General features: G+C 48.7%; 1 protein-coding gene across 4 annotated transcripts in view; it reads right to left on the bottom strand.

The window, feature by feature from the left end:
* Positions 1-26,133, bottom strand: part of LONRF3 (LON peptidase N-terminal domain and ring finger 3) — a 39,622-nt gene extending 13,489 nt beyond the window's left edge. The window contains exons 1-7 of one of the 4 annotated variants that reach the window (XM_006067678.4): positions 25,095-26,122; positions 22,235-22,353; positions 18,578-18,700; positions 14,319-14,474; positions 11,886-12,150; positions 11,047-11,137; positions 1,785-1,899 (exon numbers count right to left, since the gene is read on the bottom strand). In XM_006067678.4, the coding sequence (XP_006067740.3) occupies positions 1,785-1,899; positions 11,047-11,137; positions 11,886-12,150; positions 14,319-14,474; positions 18,578-18,700; positions 22,235-22,353; positions 25,095-25,911 (1,686 nt within the window). In that variant the 5' untranslated portion in view covers positions 25,912-26,122. Of the gene's footprint in view, positions 1-1,784; positions 1,900-11,046; positions 11,138-11,885; positions 12,151-14,318; positions 14,475-18,577; positions 18,701-22,234; positions 22,354-23,730; positions 24,283-25,094 lie in introns of those variants that run through there. The other 3 variants (XM_025276906.3, XR_006548781.2, XM_006067679.4) reach the window with 3 other exon arrangements.
* Positions 26,134-27,437: the final 1,304 nt, after the last annotated feature.

Genomic DNA, 27,437 nt, shown 5'->3' with positions numbered 1-27,437 from the left:
AGACATGCTGCAAGTCCGTGGTCAAATGGTTCAGGGAACTAAAAAGCAATTTTAAAATCATTCATCCTTTCCTGCCCTGCCACACTCTCAGTGCTTGGCTTCTGGATATTTTGAGTCTATATATTATAACTATTTTTCTCCTCTAACTTAAGTATTTTTAAAATAAACTAAATACTGGTGATTTCATTTGCCCATTTATTTTTTTATTATAACATCTAGGTATCATTAAATTCACATTATAAACCCTGGTTTCAGAACCTAACTCAGGCTCAACTGTCACTATTACTCTTATCCCAAACACCCCTAGTCTATGCATATCCAAGGAGCTGTAAGGAGTGGGTGTTAACAGCATGAACCAGACAATGGGGATGACAACATCTGCAGAGAATTGCTGGTTATGGAAACTACCCACACAGACCCAGCAGGGGGAGCTCCTGAGTATAACACTGCAGGCTTCAGACATTTTTCCCTTTGCCAACGTCTGTCTATTCCGCAGTGAACATGATCAGAATAAGATATTTCTCTCTCTGGAAAATGGTGCAAGTATGACCCCAGGTGAATACCCAGAGACAGGTGGAAACAACTTCTAGCCCCTAAGTCCAGGATCCCACAGCCTCTGCTTCCAGGATGCCTTCTTAGCCACTGGCATTGCCTGGCTGAAGGAAAATCAAAGGCTTGCCCAGTCTTTGGGAGAAAGCAATGGCTCAGAAGGTAGCCTCTGCTGATGCTAAAACAAAAACCCAGGAAAGGCACATATTAAAATGTCAACAGTATATTTTCCTTCTTTCTGCTGTTCTGAATGTTGGTAATGTTCCCACAATACGAATGCATTATTTAAGTATAACAGCCATGGGCTTCTCACCTACAATCAGGACAGCAATCCCCCCTCTTTACCCAGGCCAGACATGACACTGACCCTCCCCCCAGCCCAACACACACCCTCAGGGCTATCCTGGGTGATTATCTCACTTCCTTCCCTTAGTTTAAATGGTCGGGTGCTGGGAAAGCTCAACATGTGACTTCTCTGGATCTACATTCACCAAGAGAGAGTCTTGCATCATCTCCAGCCTCTCCTCAGGGACGACAGGGGTCAAGGAACATGAATACTAATTGTAAAATGTGGCAAACAAGTCCCTGGCAGGGGGAGAGGGATGACAAGATGGATTCCCAGATCTTCTTGTGCTATAGAAAATTACAGCAAATCCACTTGAAAAGCAAAGGTGCCTGTTTGTGTGATTCATTTTAGAGGACCTGGAAGCCCCAGAGATTTTCAAGCAGACAAATACCTGCTAATAATAAAGGAGACAGCTGAGGAGAGGGACAAGGACCACAATGAAGGGCTGTGAGGTTTTCCTGGGGACCTGGGGGTGATCTCTTCAAACTATGGAATAAACACTGATGATAAAGGAACACTGGAGCTCATAGATGAATGAGCCAAGGCCAGTGAATCAGGGGCCATGATGGGATTAGAACCAAGATCCATGTTTATCATCAATTTGATCCGTGTTTATCACCACTTTGATTCATGTTTATTATCATTTTGATATTTTTGTTTCCAACACAGATTGATCTCACTGCTAGCAGTTCATAAAAAGCTAGCTGTTGCCTCATTTCTCTGGAGGACTTTGTGGAGAGAGGAGGGGTGGCTCTAAGACAGGAGAAATTGATGGTCTGAAGGGGTGTTTTGCTCTAGCACAGTGCAGTGGCTTGGGATCCAATAGGATACTGTCTTCATACCCAATTCCAAATAAACTAACCCGATCAAGAAAGAAACAACGTTTTACCTGGGAAAGACCGTCTTTGCACAGTGGACACTTCGCATTGTGATCTAGACATCTTTCAAGGCATTTTAAGCAAAAGGTGTGCCCACAGGGTGTTGTGACTGGTTCGTAGAATAATCTGAAATTTAGGAATCAAAATGGAAGAAAATTGCAATCAAACCAAACATAAAAGACAGAGCTATTGAATGTTAAGGTTTTTACAGTATTATTTGAGAAAGTCTATGCGTGGGAGTAAGAGGGGGGTTCTTTTTCCTTTTTAAAAAACAATCCCTTACACTTTAGAAAACCATTTGCTTTTTATTTCTGAGCTGGATTTAAATGCATCAAATAATGCATTTATTAAAATTTAGGACACAGCTAGATCATTTTATAGCATTAGTTCTAGTAAGTCTCTTGCAGAGCATCCAGATTTTTTCCCTGTCAGGTCCCAGAAAAATGAAGATGAATGCCCAGAGTATCTGATTAGATTCCATTCTAAAATACTTAGCCAACCTGTTCACCTGGATATACATAAACACATAGATAAAGAGACACAGAGATAAATACACACACTCTCATATTTAAGCACTTTATATAATATTAAATGGGAAAAGACTAGGTTTATTTGCTAACCTTGATTCCATTTTTCATCTAAACAATGTTTACAGTCTGAAGGATCTCTAAATTGCACCTGTAACAAACATACTGCCTTTTACATGGATGGATCGTTTACCCAGGGGCAGTAGAGTAAGATTATTACTGTGCTTATTAATAGACAGACAGACACATACATAGATACATGTGTATACATACACATTCTCTAATTAGATCCTATTTTAATTGCTTTGCAGGAACTGGCTATTTTTTTCAAAGCAATCTGAGCCTCTTTTAAAAAGCTGTTCTGTACATTCAGAGATTCATGGATTTATTTTGCTTAATGAAAATCTCACCTGCAGCAGGACCACTGGATGGAGGCAGCTGAAGATGATGCTTCAGAAGTGGAGCTCGCACTCTCCAAGAGGACAGAAAGAAGGGAAAGACGCCAGAACAGCTTATTTTGACCTCACTAGAGTGTTCAGTTGAGAGGAAGAGGCTGCAAGCTGCACAGCCCCCTCGTGTGGCCAGGAGGTGCACCAGCAGCCTGGCCACACAGCCAGGCGAGCAAAAGAATCAAAACATCAGAGCTGAAAGTACTTAAGAAAACATCGAGCCCACCAGCCAGAATGAAACAGATCCAGAGTGAATGAAGTCACTTATCTAAGAGTACACAGCCAACTGTTGGCAGATGAAAGTCTTTCCAACTTCCCTTTCCAGGCGTATGCCCTTTCTATTAGAACAATAATTCTCAACCGTTGCTGTGTTCGAGAATCATGTGGATTGTTTTTTCTTTAAGTAGCTTTTTAGATATATTATTGACATGCAATAAATTGCACATACTTAAAGTGTACAATTTGATAAGTGTTGACACATGTACACACCTATGAAACCATCTCCAAGATCAAGATAATCAACATGCTTGTCACTCCCAAATGTCTCCTTGTGTCCCTGGGCAAACCCTCCCTCTTGCTCCTCCCTAGACCACCCTCCCCCATCACCTGGGGAACTTTTAAAAACTATAGAGGCTGGACCTCACCTACAGAGATTCAGATCAGTTGGTCCAGGTTAAGAGCCAGGCATCAGGATTTTTAAAGCTCCCTGGGTGGTTTTAATGTGCAGCCAGAGTTGGGAGTCACTGAATTACACAATCCTACTAACCTCTGCATGGACAAATCTCCATTGGTCTCTAAACCTAATTATCAGAGTCCCCTGTGGAACTTTAAAAACACAGACATGGCAAAGTCTCACTTGATAAAGTTTGCAATTCAAGAGATTTGTTATTTTTAACAAGCCAAGAAAGGTCTGGACCTGGGAAGAAGTTTTTCATATATTTACTGTTTTCTACTTTTTAAATAGTATCAATGTGTTTAAAAAGTAGTTAATGTATCTAACTGAGCTAATAAATTTTAGTTACTAAATTGGCCAAAAAGTAAAATTAATTTTCAAAAAAAGATCTTTAATGGAGGTCCTAACCAGTGTACTAAGGCAAGGGATAAAAAAAGTCTGAAGACTGAAAAGGAAAAAAAGCTGTTGTTATTCATAAATGGTATGATGATGAACTTAGAAAATCTAAAAGAATCTTAGAATGATTATTAGAATTAATAGGAATTGAGATAATTAGCAAGAATGCTAGACAAATACACACACACACAACTGTAGTTCTACATACCAACACGAAGCATGAGAGAATAGATTTTTTTAAAGATGACACTTACAAGTGCTTTTGAAAATCAAGTGCCCATGAGTGAAGTCAGACAAAGACAAATATAATATGGTATCGCTTAAATGTGGAATCTAAAAAAAAAAAGTGGAAATGAACTTATTCAAAAAATAGAAATATAATCACAGACACAGAAAACAAAATTATGGTTACCAGGGGGTAAGGTGGGGAGGGAGATTCAGATTGACATATACATACTACTATATACAAAATTGATAACTAATAAGGACCGACTGCAGAGAAGGCAATGGCAGCCCACTCCAGTACTCTTGCCTGGAAAATCCCATGGACGGAGGAGCCTGGTAGGCTGCAGTCCATGGGGTCGCTAAGAGTCGGACACGACTGAGTGACCTCACTTTCCCTTTTCACTTTCATGCCTTGGAGAAGGAAATGGCAACCCACTCCAGTGTTCTTGCCTGGAGAATCCCGGGGACGGGGGAGCCTGGTGGGCTGCTGTCTATGGGGTCACACAGAGTCGGACATGACTGAAGCGACTTAGCAGCAGCAGCAGCAGCAAGGACCTACTGGGGGCTTCCCAGGTGGCACTAGTGGTAAAGAACCCACTTGCCAATGCAGAAGATGCAGGAGACATGAGTTCTATCCCTGGGTCACAAGATTCCCTGGAGGAGTGGCAACCCACTCCAGTATTTTTGCCTGGAGAATCCCACGGACAGAGGAGCCTGGCAGGCTACAGTCCACAGGGTCACAAAGAGTCGGACCACGACTGAAGTGACTCAGTACACAGCGTTCAAGGACCTACTGTATAGCAGAGGGAACTCTACTTAATACTCTAGAATGGCCTATATGGGAAAAGAATTTTTAAAAGAGTGGATATATGTATATGTATAACTGATCCACTTTGCTGTTGAAATTAACATAATGTTGTAAATCAACTATGCTCCAATAAAAATCTTTTTAAAAAGACAACAAAAAAACGAAAAAGAAAATCAAGTGCCCAGGAATAAATCTAACAAAAGTTTATGAGATCTCTATTGTAAGAAACTGCAAACATTTCATTGAAAGTAAAAGAAGACCTAACTAAGTCCCAATGAAAGACCCCAATGGGTTATTTCACTTGTTTGTTTTTGTGGAACTTGGCAAGTTGATTTCTAAACTTCATAAGGCAAGGCAAAGTGCCAAGAAGAGCCAAGACACTTTTGAAGAGCAGCAACGTGGGAGAACTTGCTCTACCAGACATGAGAATTTATTATAAAACAGTACTGATTGAAAAGCAGTAAGACTAGCACAGGAACAAACAGATCTGTAGAATAGAATACAAAACCCAGAAATAGATTCAGACCCAGATTCTTGATTTTTAAAAATGTGGCACTTCAAAACAGAGAGAAGATTTTCCACACATAAATAGAATCCTCAATAAGTGCTATTTGGGATAGTTGGCTATCAATAGGGGGCAAAGAAGTTGGACTGATTCTCATACCATACACAAAAAGCAACACCATGTGGGCTGTAAAAGTGAATGGGAAAGACAAAGAGTAAAGCTCTTAGAATACAAGATAGAATATCTGTATGACCTCAAGGGGAAAAAAGGATTTCCTAAACAACACACACACACACACAAATGCTAACTATAAATGAAAAGATTGATCATTGTTACCATATGAAATTTAAGAACTTGTTAGTGTATTGAAAGATGCCATTAAGAGACCTTTCATGTTGAAAAATGTCTTTATTTAATAAGCCTCATAGAATGGCTTTCTTCCTTAAACTATATGCATGTACAACTTTGATAAAAATTTAAAAACCAAATTAAAAATTAAAGGCCATTAACAGGAAAAAAAAAAAGGTGCCATTAAGAGAGCAAAAAGGCAAGTCACAGAGTGGGAGAAGATATTTGCAACAAGGTGACTAATGAAGGATTTGCATTTAGAACATACATAGAGCTCCTACAAGTCAGTAAGAAAAAGAGAGATAACCCACTGAAAATGGGGAGAGTTATATATACACTTCCTTGGTGGCTCAGACAGTAAAGAATGCGGCAATGGCTGCAATGCAGGAGATCCGGGTTCGATCCCTGGTTGGGAAGATTCCCTGGAGAAGGGAATCTCCTACCCACTCCAGTATATTCTTGCCTGGAGAATGCCATGGACAGAGGAGCCCAGCAGGCTGCAGTCCATGGGTTCACAAAGAGTCAGACATGACTGAGCAACTAACACACACATATATACACTAGTAGACATAAAAATTGTTCATAGTAACATTGTCCATAATAGCCCTAAACTACAAACAACCCAAATATCCATCTAGAATATAACTGATTTTGTTAGATTCATACAATGGCACACTATACACTAGTGAAAATGAACAAATTTCACCAACATGCAATAACATGGATAAATCTTCATCCTGAGGAAAAGAAGTTACAACAAAAGAATCCATTCTGGATAATTCAACTTACATGAAGTATTTTTAAACAGGAAAAAATGAAATTGCACTGTTTAGAGATACACACAAGAGTGGTAAGACTTTTTTTTTTTAAAAAAAAGAAGAGATAAAATTCAAGATAGTGATTTTAGGGGCAGTGGCGGAGGGGGTGGTGATTTAGAAGTGACATATGGGCAGCTTCTGGAGTCCTGGTAATTAATGTTTTCTTTCTTGGGCTGAAAGGGATTGCATGAGTAGCCTCTTTACAGTATTTTATGAGAATCCATTCCTATTTTTATGTACTTTCCCAGTGTATCTATTTCACAATTTAAAGTATTTCTCAAGATTGTGACTTGCAGGCTGACTTTGTGGACCACTGCTGTGATCTAACTACTAGAAGCAGCCAAGACAGATGATCTCATTTCCTCAGTAATTTGAAACCTGTGAATCTGAATGCCTTTTATACATTATTCGATGACATTAATGATGAAGACTGATTGATGAACCTGTATCTGTAAAACTATTTTTTCCTGAGAATTTCAAAATTGGGCCTTTTGTTCACTGAAGAATGTAATCCACATACAAATAATAATGATATAGCTGGCCAATTAATTGCAATAACTACTGACATTTAATGAGCAGATGAATGTAGCAGACACAAAAGGATACAGCAACTCTTAGCAAGAGCTATGATTAAAATGCCCCTGATCCGAGTGGTCGCAAACAAGAATGCTGCCACAGATGCTGCATAATTATTGCTCTGAAATAATTCAAGGTTCAGATGCTTAGAATGTATCATCTTTCAATACTCAACCCACTTCTATTCAGGCTGACTGAGTAAAGAGACTGGGAACAGATAGAATGTATTTCTCTTGCTATCAGGAATGTGTGCATTGCTGTTTTTCATATAAATTAGCTTTATATAGTCATAGGCAGTAGTTAATTGGATTAGCTCTATTTTACTATGGAGGAAATTGGCTCAGGCAAGTTAAATAACTTGCCCAAGGCCACACAGCTAGCTAGTAAATAGCAGCACTTGGGATGTGAAGTCACATGGGATTCTCAAGCCCATCTTCCTTCTCCACTAGATGACACAGAGACGACTGTGTGTGAATCTAGATCTTGGAACAAACACCATCCATGTACATGTAGATACACACACTCACACACAAACACACCCTTTTATCCTTTTCTCTCTGTCTCTCTCCCTTCCCTTCCCCACCACCAGAGAGAGCGAGAGAGAAACTCTATATATAGAGAGATAGAGTTAGAAATATCTACTCAAATTCCTCTCCCTTTTATTTATCACTTTAGAATGATTTCAGAAAACACTTCAGGGAGGGATTTATAAATCAGTGTAGGGCCAGATTTTCTCACAAGAAAGCATTTTACATTGTCAGGGTGATGGAGTAAACAATAGTAATAATAAATGCTTTCAGTTAGATGTCAGCCTGGATAAAATGTTTGGCTTGTCTGGAAATAGCTATCTTTTCCCACCAGTTACATCCTTGTATTGTGCTCTTGTGTGGCTATCAAATGAGAGCAAAGGGGGAACAAGGAGGAGGGAGGGGGTGGAGGGAGAGAGAGAGAGAGCAGTGAACTGACTCCGTAACACCAGCTACTTGAGCAGCTCAAACTAGGTTAGATATAAAGCTTTTCATTTCAATGGACAAAGGGGCCACTGGGCCATTGGGTAACTGGTTCAAATATCCAACATTCCTGCTCCACAGCGGGCCCAGAGATGACCCCAGGGCAAGGGTATCCGGAGCAGGTAAATCTCAAGAGAGGATTGGCAGCCATTAAAGACGGAGGAGGAGAGTTCTGAGGTGATGGAATCAGAGAGCAACTTCCCCCAGCAGATCTTGTTCCGTCCAGCAAGGGGGACTCGGAGACTGGGAAGTTTCTCTTTAGCTCACCCTCCAATGGTTGTTCCATTCACTCTTTCCACCATTTTCCCCTGAGGAATATATAAGCAACTCCTGATTTTCTCTCTAGACTCAGAACAGATCAATTCCTACTCTAACTCGTCTTCAACCAAGACAGCACCACGGCACTGGATTTTATTCTTGAAACCTGCACAGGAGGTACACATGTGTAGTTTCATGACCCGGCAGATTGCTTGAAAATATCTCTCACCATAAACTCTCTCCACCAAAGACACAGGACAGTCATGACAGAACCTAAGAATAATTCTAATCATGATTAGAAAAATAAAAACACTACAGGAAACAGGAACTTTTTCAAGACTGCAATAATTCAAAGGAAAGCATGTATCTGAAATGGCCTCTGTCAACATGTGATTTCTGACTTGGAGACAAGCCCTGCTGGAAGGGGAACCACATGTTTCTGAACTAGGGCTCCAGTTTTAAGAGCCTTGAGATCAGAAATGCTCTCTAGACTTGGCAGGTTTCTTTTCACCATCAAGCAGCTCCCGAGTGTCCCCCGTGTAACTCAGCAGCCCATACAATAGCTGCTCCAGGCAAAGATGGGTTTTTGCTTTGAAGTCTCATTTAGAACAGAGGGGCAGGATAAGGGAAATAATGGCTTTTCAACTCAGAGCGAGCAAACTCGAAGGGGGTCTTATCCTCTTGGTGTTTATTTCTTGGACCAAATTTCTAACCCTTCTCTAAAGCCCCCTGTTGAGATCAGGGACAAACAAGATGAAAGGGAGAAAGCAGACGAAAGGGAACAAAAGAACTTCAACCTCAGAATTCTTAGCCCTCAGGGAAAACACAAACAGGATGAGTCTGCATGTTTGATTTTGCATCCCCGGGATGTTGGGAGGCGTGTCCAGGAGGATAAGCTGAATCAAGTCTATCAAAGTCTGACATCTGAAAGACCCTGGCTCTCATCGCTAGCTGAGCACCATAATGGCATTACCTGTGGGGGCCCACACCTCAGCTTGGAAAGCAGAGTGTGTCTGTCTCACACCTTGGCTCTGGCTTGACCCACCTGCTACATCACTGTGATGGGGAGGGGGCCCAAGGGTCCAGGTTATACAGCTGGTATAACCCACTCCACCTAGAGCTCTGACAATATATGCAGGGCTTGCTTCAAGTGCTGCTACATTCCTTATCAAGTCTGTCTGAGCTTACAAGAAAATCTGACAATTCTTTTTTTTTTTTTGAGAGAGAGAGAGAGAGAAAAAGAAAAAGTACGTGTTCAGGTAACAGCTGCCTTACTCATTTTTATTCAGAGGACAAGAAAAGTCACTTTGAGTAGTGACAAATGCCTGGGATTGACATGGAAGGCATATGTACTTGTAAAGGGCAAGAAGACATCTGAGGGGCCTCCGTTGGCTGCATCCATCCGTGTGATGGACCAAAAGATTTTTCTTGACATCTCTTGTCTTGGTTCAGTCATCTTAACAACTTTTGTGCAAATATCTCAGCCTCCTTTTAAAGCTCTTTTGCCAAGGGGAAGGCACATTTGAGAATCTACTGAAAGCTGTGGACCTTGCCCTGGAAAACTCTCTCTCTCTCTCACACACACACATACTTTTACATATAACATCAGGGAATTCCTAGATCTACTAGAATCCATGCACAGAACCTCCTCAGGGGTCAATGGACCTAAAGCTAAAGAACCTCTGGTCTAGAAAAAACAGTTAACATTTACTGAGTACTGACTATATGTCAGGCACTCTTCTAAGTGTCTCAAATAGATTTTCGCAATTAATCATAACAACACCATAGAACAGGTACCACTGTTCTCTATTTTACTGATGAGAAAACAGTGGTGGAGAAAGTCACTTGCTCCAGGTCAAACAGCCAGTAAGTGGCACAGCCTGGGTGGAAACCCAGGCCATCTGTTTTTGGAGACCTCCTCTTAGCCACAAAGCCACGGTTGTGAAATGAAACAAGTGCAAGTCATTTGTTTTTGCAGACCACGCCTGCAGCAGTTTCCTATTTGTATATGTTGCGGGGTGGGGGTGGGGGGGAGGCATGTATCTCTAGAGATCTGAGAAAGTAGAGACAATGTGGCAGTAGGTGGAGGGGAGACTCTTAGCCAAGTCGTACATGCCCACTACTGACCACTGCGCAGGCAGGTATAGACCAAAAATGAGTCCAGCCCTCTCCTTGGCTTCCAGAGAATAGGCCTGTGAGGCTGACACTGGCACTCATGCTTTGAGATCTTGATCTAGTAGCCGGTAGAAATTAGTTCCAGGGTCCCAAACTTAAATAGAGGCCAGGAAAGTGATGCAAATGTGAGAGGAAGGCAGTGGTCGAGGGAGGGGGGCCGTGACCAACTGGAGTGAGTGTCCTGTCTCTAAACATTCACCTTAACAACAACCTCCCAAATCCCATGAGGGCTGAACAAAAGCCATCCAGCCTGTGGACTGTCAGTTTGACCTCTGAGTAGACAGTTTCCTTCCTGCTCTCTAGGTATTTCCAAGGCAGGAGTGCGGGGCATGTGATCCGTAAACAAGGGACACAAGCTCGCCCGTGTGACAGTCAACGTGACTTCCATTTTGTTAGAAGCATGCTTTTCTGTGCTAACCAACCAAGCCATAGGTCACTAGCAGAGAGGTGCAGACACCAGAGGGGAAGACCTCTCGGGCAGTAAGCGACAGGGCACCTCACATACCTCATACAGAGGGAGCATTCAAGGTCAGAGGCGTCAAAAGATGCCAGCGGGACACTGAGCGCAGGCCTGGCCCTGGGGTCAGTGGAGGGATCTGTGATGTAGAGAGCAGAAGTCAGAGGGGAACCAACCTTGGTGTCACAAGACAGCACTTCTAAGGCCAAAGAACCCAAATATTTTTTTCAGTCAGCCACTCTCATCACCTCCCCGAGAATTGATTTAGTGGCCAAGTGAGCCACTGAGAATGGGGTACCCTGATACAGGCACGTGGAGGCTTCCAGCAGCCCCAAAGAAAGAAATGTGTAGGTCAGGGATTGTCTGGGAGCCCTGGGGGGGCTTCATTTAAATGGAACAGGCACCTCACTCTTGACAAACAGCTGCAACGACTCCACGGGCTGAGCCAGGCCTTCATAGCTGACACTGAATCTTGGCACTGGCAGCCACTCTTGGAAAGATACCAAGCTGCAGCTGCTGCTTCTCAGATGCCTACCTACGGGGACACTACTGGGAACGAGCAGGACGAGGTGTGATGGAGCTGCCCGGGTCCGACTTCCCCAGAGTGGGGAAGGGGGTGCAGAGAGGCTGGCCTGGAAGGAAGTGACACCATCAAGGGCGTGAGATGTCATTACTTGACACTATGCTTGCCCATAAGCCCTGGCTTTCCCTTATAATTCATATGGGGCACCGGCAGGATGCTAGGAACTGCTTGCTCTCACAGAAACCCCACAGCCACCCTATAAGTGGCAGAGCAGAGGAGCCATCATGTGGAGGGTAGAAGACTCCACACACTGCTGAGCCCAGGCTCCCCTCCAAGCCCCCAACTCCCTGGGTAGAGTCTGCACCTGGCTTAGACGCTTTATTAGGCCTCTCTGGGTCTTGGGGTTCAATTTGGCAGTGCTTCCTTTTCTTCTCCTGGCATTTGCCAGTCTTAATGGAGGCAGCTTGGGAAGAGGCAGCGACCCCCTTCTCCTCCTCTGCTCCAACCGAGTCTTCCGTGTGGTCCTGCGGCCCATCCCCTGTCACTGTGACCAGGTTCATCAGGCTGCCCCCCTGGCCCCTGGCTGCTGCCCCCTCCTGACTGGAACAATGTGGGCGCTCGGGCGTTTCCTGGAGGAAGAAAGAGCCAAACATCAGAATCTACTGGGGCCCAACATTGTCCTCTGATAATTGTCTCCAGAAGGGACGAGGAGAAAACACTGCCCAGTCCTGACCATCTAGAGGACAGGTAGCTTAACTGGGCGGCAGTCATAGGGCACAGAAGGCCCAGATGGGGCAGAGTAAGGCATGCAGGGAGACAGTCCTTGGGCAGCAGTGAAGGCAAGATGCCAAGTGCAGTGCCGGTCTCCGCTCCTCTCCAGTCAGTCCCCAGTCACCACCTGAGGGACACCAAGGCATGCAGTGCAGTGAGGGTAGATCCTGCCACTCGGCCCTTCCTCTCACCCTCACTGCCATTCCCAGCCATCCTCCAGTCCCACATCCAGCTTCCAAAGAACTTTCGGGAAGGTTCTGGTGCAGGTGTGTTCACAGGCCTACCGAGTGCCCTCATGCTCCAGAGCTATGTTATACTGGTCAAAGGAACTAGGAACAAATGAATCCTCTCACTAGATTTTGGGCAAAAAGTCTGAAAAAGAGACAAGATCATCTGGCAAAATGATCAATAACATCTCTAGCCTTTTCAAGAATTTTTGTCCAGGAGAAGGATCTAGAAAAAAAAATCCAATGACAAAGTGTTTATGCAGGTTTTCCTGGAGAACCCCTCTCTCTACATTCAAAGTGTATGGGTCAAAATGCTCAGATTGTTGTGTTCCCTCCAACTCCAACCAAAAAAAAAAAAAAAAAAAAAAAAAAAAACAAAACCTGGTAGATAGATGAAAAATGGGGAGCGCACAGCTGGGAGAAAATGATGAGGTGAGGAGGAAAAGGCTTTTCTGAGTCTCTAACCTGGGGAGTTCAGGGTTTTATCAGCACTATGGCACTGCCGCATCCTCAGATTTCCATGAGCCCTTGGCAGAGTCTACACAGAACAGCGCTTTGCAAGGCAAAGTTTGGGTAGAAACCCAGTCCCTACTCCTCAGCTTCCTCATACAAGAAAGCCAGGGGTGCTTTTTTTCTTCATTTCTGATTGGGCTGCAATTAGAAGTCACTCCAGGCACTTGGGTTCAGTATTATGGTTCTCAATCCAGTAAAAATGATCTCAAAGAAGTATTGAAATGCAGGTGGTGCTAGTGGTAAAGAACCTGCCTGCCAATGCAGGAGACATAAGAGACGCAGGTTTGATCCCTGGGTGGGGAAGATCCCCAGGAGGGATCCCATGGACAGAGGAGACTGGCTGGCTACAGTCCATGGGGTCGCAAAGAGTTGGACACGACTGAAGTGACTTAGCATGGAGTACTGCTTTGATTTCAGGATATACTCTAAGTTCTGCCCATCACCCGCCCCCTGCCACCACCCAGCCTTTTTGAGTCAGGCACACCTGCATTTTGTTCATTCTCCAGAGCAGGGAAAGAGGTCAGGGAAATATAAGATTTTCACCTGTCAGAGAACCAAGAAGCCATGGAGACCCTAGGGCTCACACAGGGGAGGAACGCAGGGCATGGATAGCAGGCAGGCAGATGCTTCGAGCTGCCTAGATCTTCAGAGCCCACCTCTGTCTACACATCTGTGCTTCTGAGCCCCAGCTTCTGCCCACTTGCCCTCTGCTTAGAAAGTTGGGGCCTGGAGACCATGGTTTTCAAAGACTCAAATCCCAGAAAGTTAACACTTCCTAAGTTGCTTCCCTCTCCCCGGCTCCACATATGTGCTAGAAGTCTACTTATGTGTAAGACACAATGCAGGAATATGAAATGACCTCCACTTGGGGATCAAATGGAGATGTCTTTGCACAAGGAACTCAGCTGGTACTCAAAGACCAGCAGCTTGAACAAACAAAAAGCAGGAAAGGAGGGGCTGTCAGGCCCTCTTCCCAGGCTCTGCCCCTAAGCTCACCCCAACTGAATGGCTCCTGGGGAAGTGGGCCTTTCTAGTTCTGTCACCTCTCTCAACTGGACCTGATAAAGAATTGAAAATTGAACATAATAAATCATCAACCTGGGCCCCTGCCTGAAATCCAGTTTTATCTTTAAATAGCCTTTCAGCAAAGAAGACAGCCACTAGCAACTCTATTTCTTCTTTCTCAGGAACCAAACAAAGTAGGAGGGTGAGGGCTCACTCTCCATGTTTGCCCACAAAACAGCCAAACGAAGCGTCAGGAGCGAGCTGGGTGAGTGGAGTTTTACCTGTGACAACTTTGGTAGATTATGGATGGTGCCTTCAGTAGCCAATGACTCTACGTGTTCCTTTAATCTAGGGTGAGGTGCCAACAGCTTCAGTATATCGGGAGAATGTTGCTGAGAGGCCCCCGGGAATGATGGTGTAAAGAAACTAAGGAGAAGCTGGGACATAAAACAGAAGACTTCACTACTTAAGTTTCTACAGGTGCTTGGGTGAAGGGCAGGGGTGGGAGGGCAGGAAGGGACAAAGGGTACAGCTTGTGGGGCCAAACCCCAGGGAGGAAGCCTTGGACCAAAGACCCCAACACAGCGGGGCAGGGATCCTCCTTCGGCTCATCAGAATCACCTGGGAAGTTTATGAGAATTCCAGGTTCGAAGTCCCCATGCCTGGCTCCCCTGGGTCTGAAGTGTGGCCAGGAATCTGAATTTTGAAAAGGCATTACAGATCTGCCTTTGTCTCCCTAGCCAGTTACCACCACTCCGCTGCTACCCTTCCACAGAAAGATCTGCAGGGGGATTTCAAAACCTGTCTAGGAGGAAAGAGGCCGGGGAGAAGGCAGGAGCCCAACATCAGCTGGGGGACCTGGAGTCGTCATGTCCGAGATGCCCCCCTGGGTAGAAGGCAACAAATGTCACCAAGGTTCCTCTGTATTTCTTCCCTCCCTGTCTGCCTGTCCTGCCTCTCCTCCCCGACCATCAGCCCTGGATCTTGAATCCCTTCAGCAGTGATGTGTTAGTAAAAGCAGAGCCAAGTCTTCTTCCCTCTTCTCCCAGCCTCTCTTCCTACTTTCTAGCCTTCACTTTCCAGAGAATGTCAAGTCACTTCAATGACTGGGGTGGAGGTGGGGGGCGGCAGGCTGGTCTAGTCTATGGTTGGCTTCCTTTGCAACTGGATAAGCTGGGGATGGGGGTGGGGAAGATACAAGATCCAGAAGGGAGTGGGAGTCAAAGATGCGTGATCTGGTGGAGGCTGCCCCATCAACTGCCCGCATCCTTGCTTCAGTTCTCTCCTGTGAAAGTGCCAATTATCTGTATACATAGGTATTTTTGTATGTAACACATAACCCAGGAAGGCAGGTCACTTGCTTCTAAAATATATTCACATGTTTTCTGCTGAGACCAACTAAAGGGTGCCCCACCCCTTCCTCTAGGTAACAGGGAATCTGACCGAAACTAGGATCAAAGTCTCTCCAGTTTGATTTCTTTCCTTACTGGGCCCCAGCAGTTCCTCATGATGTTTCTTCTGATGCCAGCACTTTCCACGTGGCTAAGCCCTGCTCATCCTTCAAGCCTCAGCTCCAGGTCTCCCTTCTTCTCTTCCTCCAGTCTCCCTGATCTCTCCCATCCTTCCGTGTTCTCAACTGCACCAGAAGATAGTGCCTTACCCTCCCCAGTCTGGTATTAGCCTCAAATTGCATCACAAATGTAAGTCTTGCTCTCTACAGATGCTCTGTTTCTGGAGGGCACACGACTAATGTCCAGTAAATACTCATCACACTAGATGGAACTGAGTTAAGACACTAGCCATCCTGGGGCCCAGAGAGATGCCTAGGGTTCAGGCCCAAAGTCCCCAGATGACAGATGTCTCTGTTTCCTTCCAATTCTAAGTTGGTGTAGGAATGAGACGGGAGGTTCTCACACTGACCAGGGCTGTAAATGCCAGCTTTCAGAGACTCCTCCTTTACTGGAGCCAATCTTGGCTCTCAGGGGCCTCTGAGTGACCCACCAGGAACCACCTCTGAAGCACTCCCCCTGGAATTCTCCCCCAGAGAGCACTAGCAAGCCATAGGGAAACCCCCAGGTACAAGGATACAAGGGCAGAGTGTGGTGGGAGGGGAAGAGACGCAGAGAAGGAAGCTCGAAGGAAACTAGGCAAAGGAACAGCAGCACTGAGCTTCCTCCTCCGCCACCTAAGACCTCATGGAAGGCCTTCCCAGTGGCTTTGGAAAACAAAAGTTGGGGTCAACTCTCAGTGAAAATGAGCATTCCACATACTAATGGAAGTCAACTTCACTTCAGCGTCAGCCTTGAAAAGGCCCAAGTGGGTCAAGAAGTCCAAAAAGAATCTGAGGTAAAGACAAACATTAAAAAGAAACCCAGGCCTGTAAGTGACAAGGGCAGCTAATTCATGCCAAGTAAACCTGGACTGTCTCTGTCACATCTTTATCCCTGGAAAGGGGGACAATCCAGCAAACAAGCACAGAGGTCCTCAGCGTTCTTAACTAAGTGCCATGTCCTCACCTCACTCCGTCGAAATTCGCCTCTAAATTCTCACCTTAGCTTCAGAACTCTGGAACACTCATCACAGGCAGATGTTCGATTGTATTATCTGGCATTTATATTACATTATAGAACCAGTGCAAGAGTGTAAGGTCCTAGAGGCCTGAGACTGTGGCTTATGCCTCTTTGGGTCTCCAGAGCTTAGCACAGTTCTTGCCCCATCCCATTAAGGCAGCTGTGGAAATGACACTGCATGCATGCTTACATGCTAAGTTGTTTCAGTCGTGTCCAACTCTTCTTGATCCCATGGGCTGTAGCCTGTCAGGCTCCTCTGTCCATAGGATTCCCCAGGCAAGAATACTGGAGTGGGTTGCCATTTTCTCCTCCAGGGAATCTTCCCAACCCAGGGATCGAACCTGCATCTCCTGCATTGGCAGGCAGATTCTTTACCACTCAGCCACCTGGCAAATGATACTAGGTGGTCTATAAAGTGGGTGGGAAAGAGGATCAACCCGAACGATGACACCAAGAGCCTCTCAGGCCAACTGGGAAATGGACAAATGAGAGTAAAGAAATCACTCTCTCCCAGCTCCACACCTGCCTCTGTTGGCCTTTGCACACTCTGTTCTTCTAACCACCTTTGTGCATACGTCCCAGAGCTGGATAACCCCACTGCTCCTCTCTCCCAGTCTCAGCAGTGGGTGCTGAGACTCCTGACTCAGCCTCCCGGGCCAGTAGGATAGTGGAGCAGCTCACAAGGCAGACTCTGGAAGCAGGAGGAGTCGGGTTTGGTTGCTCTTCCACCGATCATTAGGTTCATGACCTCAGGAAAGGCACCAAGCCTCAGCTTCCTCATCTGTTTCATCTGTAACATGGGGATAAATGATAGTACCTACTCTCATAGGGGCGTTGTGGGGATTTAATTATAGCTTCCCTATAAAGTCCACAGAACAGTGCCGGGTGCACAAGAAATGCTCAATAAATGCTAGCCATTATTACTATTATTACTCACACTGTGGACTACAGTTAAGATTTGGGGAAGGGTCCACAGCTTGGAGCAATTCTCTGCCACCAGCCAACAGCTGCTTAGCTCCCACTAACCAGCCCAAAGTAACTTCCCAGAACCTCCAGTGCTCAGCTGCCCCTAGTTCAATGATTTTGCTGAAGATTCCTTTCTGGAGCCTTCAGAAACCAGTCCTGTCTCTTGCTCCCTTTCTTCATCCACTGCTCTGCCAAAGCACCCTGGGACAGAGGCACCTAGGGCACAGTGGTGAACAGGGGGTGGGGCACAAGCATAGCAGAAGTCCCCACTATCAACATCCCATTGCCAGGCCAACGAGCCAGACACTGAGAAAGCACACTGCAGAACAATAAGCAACAAAGTCTACGAATTGAGGATGCTTGAGCATTCACTAATGTGCCTAGTATCTCATGCAGTTAAAAAAAAAATAACAACCACATCCTCCAGTGACTCAAGAGTTGGGATGACTGGATTATAGTGTAATGGTCCCCAACTTATATCACATATGTGTTTCATTTCTAGCAAAGAAGCTGAAGGTTGGAGTTCTGCATATGGCAAGGCAGATGGGACCCAACACCCCTTGTGAGGAGCTGGCCACCCTGTGTGGCTGGTGAAGCTGTGACTCAGCCCAAGGAAAGTTCTAAAACTGCCTCACACCCGGGATCTCTGGCCAACAGCCGGAGTCTCCTCCATGGGCCTCCATCTCCATGTTAACTTATTTGGTTTTATTTTTTTTGTTTGTATTCTTACTGACCACCCAGACCCTGAGTCAAAGAAGCAAGCACATTCCTCATAGGCTCCTACAGAAATGTAGGAACTGCTCAATCTGATTGTACATGCCAAAAGGATGGTGTTTCTGGGTCATCAACTGGCACCTGTGTCTTGCTCCTGTCCCCTTAACCCAGGAAACCATCCACTCTGGACCCCCAACCCTAGGGAGGACAGTTCCCTCACTCCCTTCCCTGGAGAGGACAGAGGGCTGGAAGCCCATTGGGCAGCTGGACCTGACATCATCTCAACTCACCCTTTGGGCTTCAGCTCTTGCTCTTTTGTTCCTTCCATCGAGGGATACACAATATAGAAACTCTCTTAGTGCTTCCTCCACCTTGCCAAGGGTGGCTAAGGCTTGTGCTTTTCTGAAGTGTGCCTGGAAGAAAACATGAACATTCAGTCCCATTCTTCTCCACCTCTTGACATTGCTATCATTCATAACATCAGCTAAATTACTTCCTGGGTGTTCACTGTCATGTGAGGGCTTTAAAAGGACTATGTTATCCACAGCCTTATTGTGTAAGCCAGGGCTCTCCAACCCCTAGGCCACTGTACTGGTACCAGTCTGTGGCCTGTTAGGAACTGGGCCACACATTAGGAGGTAAGTGGCAGGCGAGCAAGCAAAGCTTCATCCATATTTACAGATGCTCCCCATCACTTGCATTTCTGCCTGAGCTCCTTCTCCTGTCAGATCAGTGACAGCATAATAAATGTAGTGCACTTGAACCATTCCCAAACCATCTCCCCCCACACCCCCCAACATCTGTGGAAAATTTGTCTTCCATGAAACCAGTCCCTGGTGCCAAATAGGTTGGGGACTGCTGGTGTAGGCAATTGTTCTGAAGCCCATTTTCAAGAAAATAAAACTAAGACCCAGAAAAGTGACTTGCCTGAAGTAACCTGGCTGGAAAATTGTGGAATCAGATTGACAGCTTGGGAATGACTGATATAGAAGACCAGATTCACAACCACTGTGCCATACTACCACCACCCCTGACCCCTTGCCCCACCATTGTATTGGAGGAGGCATCAGATGTAGCAAGAACTCCTATCTGAGGTCACACTAACCAGCTTTCAGGACCTGCCTGGATGGGCCTTCCTGTTAACCAGTCTGTCAAGCAGAGACCTAGTCCATGTTACTGGCTGAGTGACCACCCACACTCAGTGATCACTTATTAGAAGAGGCCCAAGTGAGCCAAGGCATGTGACCTCTCTAAGACCTTGAAGGCAGCTCATGGCAAAGCTGGAACTAGCACTGGGAGCTTCCCCACCAAGCCCTTCCGAACGCTAACCAGGGGCTGCACAAATGCTTTTGCTCCAGTGGACTCAGCTCATGTCTGCTCCCTCACCACATCTTGAAATCGTATAAGAAATTTTAGTGTTTCTCGGAGTCCAAGTCAAACTGCCCTGGGGGAGAACCCTTAAAGGGTAGGAGAGGAGCATCCTGGGGAAGATGGGGGAGAAAGAAGAGAAGTGAGAAGAGGGTTGTCTTCTCTCCATGCCTGGCAGCTTGGCTTAGAGGCTGCCCCTCAGTGGCCTGCTCCCCAGGCCTTTGCCTACACGCTGACCCTGAGTCTACCTTAGGGAAGGCAACAATCCAGGTTGTGGCTGCTGGGCACTCTAATACATGGACCTCCCCTTCGGACATGCCTCTGTGGGCCCTGGTGCCTCCTGGTTTGGGCCTGGCTTACAGGAGCCAGCCAGAATCTGCCTTCTTGAGCAGTGGTCCCTGCTCCCAGCCTCTTGGGGGCCTCTCCCCGAATTGTGCCCTCCCCCTCCTTCTGGAGCTGGATGCTCCCAGCAGTGCTTGCCAGGGCCCTCTGGAGAAAGGCCTGCCTGACATTTCAAGGTGGCTAGAGGGTGTTAAGTGCTGGGAGACTGGCAGTTTTGGGGATCTGACCAATCACACCAAGTAGCAACCCATATACTCCACCTGCTCAGGGCAGCCGCTCAGTTGTCGCACTTGCAGGAGAGTTCCAGCCCTGGCTGGGTGGCTGGAATAGGGATGAATGAAGTGAACACCTCTCACAGGAGCGTTGCATACAGAAATGGTGGGAAATCCATAAACTGGGGTGTGAGGTGGCTTTGAATCAGAAGCATCAGTTCCAGTCTTCCTTCAATTCCCAAGTCCATAAAGTTCTATCATCACTGCCTCTCTGCTTAACCCAGCACTTAGGGAAAATGAACTTCTGTTTAATATTTTCACCAACTCTTTCTTCACTGGGGAAGTCACTTTTCCCATTTCATCCTAAATGGTCCACTGCTTACTTAGCCCTGTTTCCCACTGCACTATTGAGGTCCCTGCCCCGATATGGTTTAGAATGGGAGCAAAAACAGTTACAAGAGATGTCCTCTTACCCCCAGGTAGCTCACTGGCCTGCACTGCTACAAGGCCTGAAATACTCCCAGTGAAGTTCCTCTGGGTTAAGACATTGGTGAGTTTGAATAAACCGTAAATGTGTTCCTTGGGAAAGAGGATATACTAATCTATCATCACTCATGAAAACTTTCTCATGAAAGAGTATGAGATTCACTCTGACATTAATGACCCCAGTATGCAGCTCCCCAGTGTTTTATGTGAAGTTCCCCAAATCCAAAAAAAAGGCTGATAATCCATCATTTTCATAAGCTTGACATCAAATGTCATTAGGTGGCAAATCTTGATCTAAAACGATATGTGTTACAGTCTTCTTCCCACTTAGTGTGAATTTTCATGTAATATGCTGCAGAAATATTATTGTGTTTGACTATGGGGCACTGTCCAGAGCTGATACCTGGTCTTAGTGAAATTGGAAACATTCTGGATTCTGAACATATCCAGCCCTATGGGATTCAGATAAGGGATTATGGACTTGGCCTTGGATGAAGTGGGTTTCAGAGGACATCATCCTGGGACATCATCCTGGGGCTGCGTAGAGAGAGCACTACACTAAGACCCAATGTTGCGGTTCACAGAACAGACTCTTGGTCAAGCTGACCTGGAACCAGCACTGCCCCCCTGCAAGGTGATTAGGGCAGAGAGCAAGATCTATGTTTTGCAAACAAGGACACCTAGGGTTCTGAGAGTGAAGTGACTTCCCCATGGTCACTCAGCTTGCAGGTATAGAGTCCAGGCTCAAATCTAATCTTCTAAACCAACTATAGACATGTGGCTGAAGGCTAGTCCTGAGGGAGGCCGGACAGAGATGCAGGAAGTGACATTGTGCATCCTGGCATCTTGAGAGAGGTTGAACCTGTCTTTCTCCCCTCCCCACTCCCACCCCTCATCCTCATGTGACCTACATGTTTAGGGAAAGCAGCAGGCTGACTGACTACATTAAGGACTTAAGATGGCAGAACCAAACTGCAATGTTTCTCTTCCCCTCCTCTCTCTAGTGTCATGGGAAAATAATGGTGATGATGCTGATGTTGGCAAATACATACAATGCTATATGCCAGGCATTGTTCTAAGTATCTGCCTGCATTAGCTCATGTAGTCCTCACAACAGGTAGTCTCCCCATGTTAAGTAGATGCTTTGAATATCCTCATTTTATAGGTGAGGAGATGAGGCACAAGGAGGTTAAGCTAATTTGGCCAAGGCCACACAGCTAGTAAAAGTAGCAGGGCTAGGACAGAAACTCGGGCAGTCTGGCTCCCAAGTTCTAGTTCTAAAGAATCACAAATTCCAGGCTGCTTTGCAAGTCATCAGTCTAAGATCAAATTGGGACAGAACTCAGCTCTCTTGCAGACCCCTAAGTCACCCTTTGTCAAGGGACTCCCCCCACCAGCTCCTATGAAGAGCCTTTCCCCTGCTCTGAGTGTGCTCTAGTGCCCCTACCCACCGCTTCCCCCCCACCCCCAGTGGCAGTCCTCCCTGCCAATTCCTGTCCTCACTACAATTCCTTTCCATCCTTCTCATCCCACACTCACCTTAAACCCCATGGGGCGGAGCTTACATGCTATTTCGGCATCATGCAATGCGTCCTCATGAGACTCCAAGGTGAAATAAATTTGAGACCGGTTGCTGTAAAGCAAATGGTCATTTGGAGCTGCCAAAATGAGAGGAAAAAAAACCTTGAGCAAAATGGCAAGTTATCTAGGACTTCTCTAGTAAAGATCCAAAAGTGTAAACTTAATCTCCAGCCCTAGTATTGCCCTGCCTACCATACTCCCAGTCACTCTGGGTCTGAGCTTTCCCAACTGTAAAGAAGTCATTATCCCCCCTCTCTCAGCAGTTCCTTAGAGGGCCTGTGGGGTCAGTAGTGATTAGCAGTTCTGACACAGAGCAAGTTCTGGCGCCCTGCTTCATGGCTGTGGCTAGGAACTGGCAGCCTAGCTTCTGAGTGAGGTATTGCCCACAAGGAAACAGGCCAGGGAAGAGGGAGAAGGTGGTGGCTGGATGTGATCCCCATTCTTGCCACCAGGAAGACAAGTCCAAGTTAGTCTTATCAGCAACATCTTTGTCTACAAACCCCAACACATATGAAGTTTCTCTTAAGAAAACAGAAATGCATTTGCAAGGCTCCATCATATCATTACAGATGGGCAGATATGAATGGGCTGGAACAAGGCTTCTGGGAATAAAGTGAGGTTGGCTCTCATCAATACTCTAAATTGGTAGACCCAGGGCTGGAAAGGCATTTAGAGATCATCTGGTTCAAGCAACCCAATCTTCAAGGAAAATCAAGTTTGAGAGGTGAAGGCATCTGCTCAAAGCCTAGCTAGCTGGTCAGAGTCATTGCTACCTTGACAGACTTTGAATCTGGGGTAAGAGACAGGTTCCTTTTTTCCTGAAGTACAGTATAGCACTTAGAATAATAGAAAGAGAGACTGGCCACTTTCTAGCACAATGATACTCTTTGTTGGGGAGGCCCCTTTCCTCTTTGAAGGGTGAAGAGGTCTTCACATTTTCACCCCGGATTCTCTGGGGGTCCAAGGATGAACCCCCAGGGAAAAGTGATGACAGTAACCAAGACAGAGGAGGAAGAGGGAAAGGAAGGGCTTTCCTGGCTTTTAAGGGGCAGCTGGGGCTTTCCTTGTGGCTCAGCTGGTAAAGAATCGGCCAGCAATGCGGGAGACCTGGGTTCGATCAGGAATGGAACCTTCCTTTGAGATCTGGGCTTCAGCAGGCTCTACCTGTCTCCTTCATACTGCCCTGCTCTTCCCTAGAAACTGGGCTCCAGCTTCTGCTGTGGGAACAGGCTTTGTTGTTGTTTTCCCCCAGGAGTGTGCAGAGGGTTTGCGTGGGTGCCCATTACTTGCTCTTAAGACATCAGTTAAGAGTTTACAGCCTCCTCTGTTCATTTCCTGCAGCACAAGCCAGCCTGGTGGCAGCTGACAAGGTGCTCTGCTTGGGCACATGGGTCGGGGGTTGGGGGGTGTCAGTGTTCCCCAGTCCACCTTCATTCTTCCCCCTCCCCCATTACCTGTTGCAAGCTCGGGTGAAGATTCAACACGTGGAGACTGCAGCCCACCCCTCCTCCACCGTCCAAGCAGGGCTCAGGGCACCCTCGGATCCCAGAACCCTGTCTGCCCAACCCTGTCGCCTTCTCCCTGGCACGCCTCGCCAGACACCGCGCCCCACCGCTGAGCTCCTGGCAGCCGGCCCGAGCTGGGCAATACCCGTCGCTCGTCGCTGGGCGGCCACTTCCTGGGTCCAGACGTGGGGGGTTGGGGTAGTCGTTCCCTAAGGGAACTCAGGCGCCCTAGTGCGGCCAGCGGCGTGGGGCTGCCCACTTTGCCCTTGAGGCCGCAGAGCCCACCCACCCATCCTCAGGCGGCACGAAAAAGCTGGGCAGAGGCGGTCCCCTTGGCAGCCAGTCCAGTGTCCTCAGGGATCCCTGAGCCGTCGCCCGGCCCGTCGCCCTCTGGGTTGGAGGGCTAGGGTTCGAAGCGAGGGCTCAGGCTGAGGGCAGGCGGCGCTGGAGGGGGGACGGGGAGGGCATCTATTTCAGCCGAGGATCGTGTGATAGGAAGCGGTGACAATGAGTCACAGGGCAGCGGGGCGCGAGAGCTCCTGCCCGCCCCCCCCCCCCCCGCCCCCCGCCGCCCGCACACGCTCCCGGGATGGTTTCCGAGGCGAGCGTGGCCCACTTCGGTTACCTCAGCCGTTACACAATCCCGCCCGCCCGCGCGGAGGAGGGGCCGCCCGGCCCGGGCCGCTCGCGGCCCTTATGCAACCAGTGCTCTCCTGACCTAATTCCACGCCGGACCCACCCCACCGGGAGCCGCGGCCCCGGAAGGGACAACTCCCGGCCGGCAGGGCGGCCCCGGACCGGGAGGGAGCGGCAGACACAGGCGCCGACAGAACATCCCCGGCAGTCTGGAGCGCAGGGGCCCCGGCGCGCCAGTGGGAAGGGTGTGAAGTTCACCTCCCGGTTTGCAAGGTGTGGGCAGGTGTAAGAGGGGCTGGGGCACGCAGAGGGAGAAGGAGAAGGCGAGCCCGAGAAACAGAGACGGTGACACCAACCAAGAGCCAGAGTGACAAAGATGCGGAGAGAAAGGAAAAGACAGAGGAAATAGAGTGACACAAAGAGAAGCAGGGACTGAGACACGCAGGAACACACGAGCTAACAGGAGACATAAGACAAAGAGCAGGGAGACATACAGAGACCCAGAAAAAGGGCAGACACAGAGAAAAAGTCGGAGAGGGAACTCCAGAGTTCCCTGCCCCCACTCCAGTCGCGGTCCATCCCACGGTCTGCGCGCCCTCCTCCGCCGGAGTCACCCTCAGCTCCCCTCCCGGATCCAGCCCCCGCCCGCCCCGGCCCCGGCGGTACGGTGGGCTCACCCAGCCTAACTGCCTCGTTGTACTTCAGCAGGGCCGCCTCCACCTGGCGCTCGCGGTACAGCCGGTTGCCCTCGTGCCGGAGTTGCGACGCCCGAGCTGGGCCCGGGAACAACTTGCCAAGGAGGCCACTGAGCACCACGTTGACCCGCAGCGGCGGCGGCGCCTGCTGCCCAGCCCGCCGGGTCCCGCGCGCCCGCCCGGTGGTCACCATCAACGCGGAGAGTTTGACGCCGCAGAGCGCACAGCGCCGATCGGCTGCCCGCCCGCGTTCCAGGCACAGTTTACAAAAGGTGTGGCCGCAGGACAAGGACACGGGGTCTGAGAGAAATCCATGGCACTTCCGGCACTTGAAGCCGTCCCACACCTCGGTGGCCTCGGCGGCTGTCACCGCCCCTGCTTCTTCCGCCGCCAGAGCACAGCTCCTAGCGCGGCTCTCGTCTGGGGGCTCCGGCGCCGGCTCCTCGGCTTGCGGGACGTTCTCGGCCAGGCAGCGCACCAGCTGCTCCAGCTGCTCGGCCACCAACTGCTGCCGCTCGGAGAGCTGTCGGTACACCTCGAGGGCTTCCCGGAGGCGCCCCCCAGACGCCAGGGCGTCGGCCTGCGTGAGCAGGACTTTGCACTCCGGCGTCGAGGCCCTCGGAGGCTGCTCCTGCTCTGGCGGCCGAGTCGGTAGAGGTGCGGGGCCTTCTGCAGCCGCCTCCGGGTGGGGGCCCATGTCTCTGCGGGCCGCTGATGCCGCCGGTTCCTCCAGCTCTAAGTTGTTGCTGCCGAGCTCGGCGGGCAAGCTCAGCATCTGTCCAGTCTGAAATGAATCCATAGGGAGAGGGACACGCGTGGAGAAGAGGCGTCTAGGGGCCGGGGACGCAGAGCTGGGAGCGGCGGCTGGAGGGAATCGGGGCTGCCACCGCCGCCGCTCTGCCGCGCGCCGGTCCCTGCCGCGCCTCCGCGAGCTCCATGCCGGCCGCCCCGCGCCGCCTAATAACTGTCTTGTCTCAGCAAAGTGTTATATAAAACGGCACCACGTGATGCGCCGCCTCGCCGCTCATTGGCCGGCGGCGGGGCGATTGTTACAAAACCAGACAGTTTTGTAACAGTGTTGCGCTTGCTTCTTTTGGCTTCGCTTTTCTTGGCTGCTTTTTGCGGTTGTTTGTGTTTACACTCTGTATTATTTCTCCCCTCGCGATGTGGTTCCTTTTTGGAAAAGTGAAGAAGAAGAAGAAGAAGAAGAAGAAACAAACAAAAAAAAGCACCAGTGTCTACTCTTGGGCTTCTCCGTCTCCAAACCCTACTCCATCCCACCTCCAAACCCGTCAGCAAACAGGTCTCTGCCAGCCGCTCACTAACTGCCCCCTCCCCGCTCCAGAGGCCGGTACCTCGAGAAGCACAGTCCTCCAGGTCTTTAGGTTCTTAAGAGGTTTGCGCTCCCAGGGGCGACAGCGGCTGTCTGCGAAGGGAAGCACCTTGGGAGTGTTCGGGGCAGCCCTTCACCTGGGTCCCTGCCCCAGCTCCTCTCATGCGGGGTCCCTGGCCACCTTCCCCAGGGAATCCCCCAAAGGTAGTAAGTGTGGTTATCCGAGGGCGCTTGGTCTCCTGTGCTGCGAGTGACTCCGAGCAGCGGGCCCTGCGGGCTCAGCACTTTGGCTGCGCTCGCAGAGCGGAAAGAACAAGCGGAGAAGATGCGCTAGCCGGCCCAGACCGGGAGGAGGCCCCCCGCGCGCCCTGCTTCTTCACCTCTCTCCCCTCCAGCGATGGAACCTGAGCCTGGGTCGGCGGCCGGCGCCCAGGCCCTGGGGGCCACCGGCCGGATGGGCGCGGCAGCGAGCACAAGGCCTGCTGGGTCAGTGGGTATTCTGGGGGCGTGGGAGAACCGCGAGGGGAAGACAGGAACCCAGAGCGCGGCTCAGGAGAAAGTCTGCGAGTCCCGGCGCGCTCCAGCGGCCGGCTCAGCTGCCTCCAGGTCCGCTGCTCCAGAACGGAGAGTTCTGACACTGGCACGTCACAGTGGGGTGGGGTGGGGGTGGGGGGACAGGGGGCTGCGCACAGCCTAAGTGCTTGGCTTACTGTGTCGAGGGTGCCCCGCTTACTTGCAGAAGGCCAGAGTGAACCGCCCACACTGTGTCTCCCTCCCGCCCCCACACTTCGGAAGGGAGCCAAAAGCACAAATAAGCAGACAGGCTCAGAGACTTAAAGCAATAACGCACTTCCCCTGGGGTCCCGCTACACCGAGCAGGGAGGTGGGGGTCTGGGCTCGCCTCTGGCTCAATGGGCCTCGGGAGTCATCGTGCCCTGGATATTGCCTGGAGCGGTGCCTGGGGAAGAGTGCTGTCCCATAGGCCTGAGGAC

Source organism: Bubalus bubalis, chromosome X (assembly GCF_019923935.1).
Source record: "Bubalus bubalis isolate 160015118507 breed Murrah chromosome X, NDDB_SH_1, whole genome shotgun sequence".
In the NCBI taxonomy this organism is placed as follows: Eukaryota; Metazoa; Chordata; class Mammalia; order Artiodactyla; family Bovidae; genus Bubalus; species Bubalus bubalis.
The sequence above is the reverse complement of the archived record's forward strand: the minus strand, read 5'-3'. Positions and strand labels throughout refer to the sequence as shown.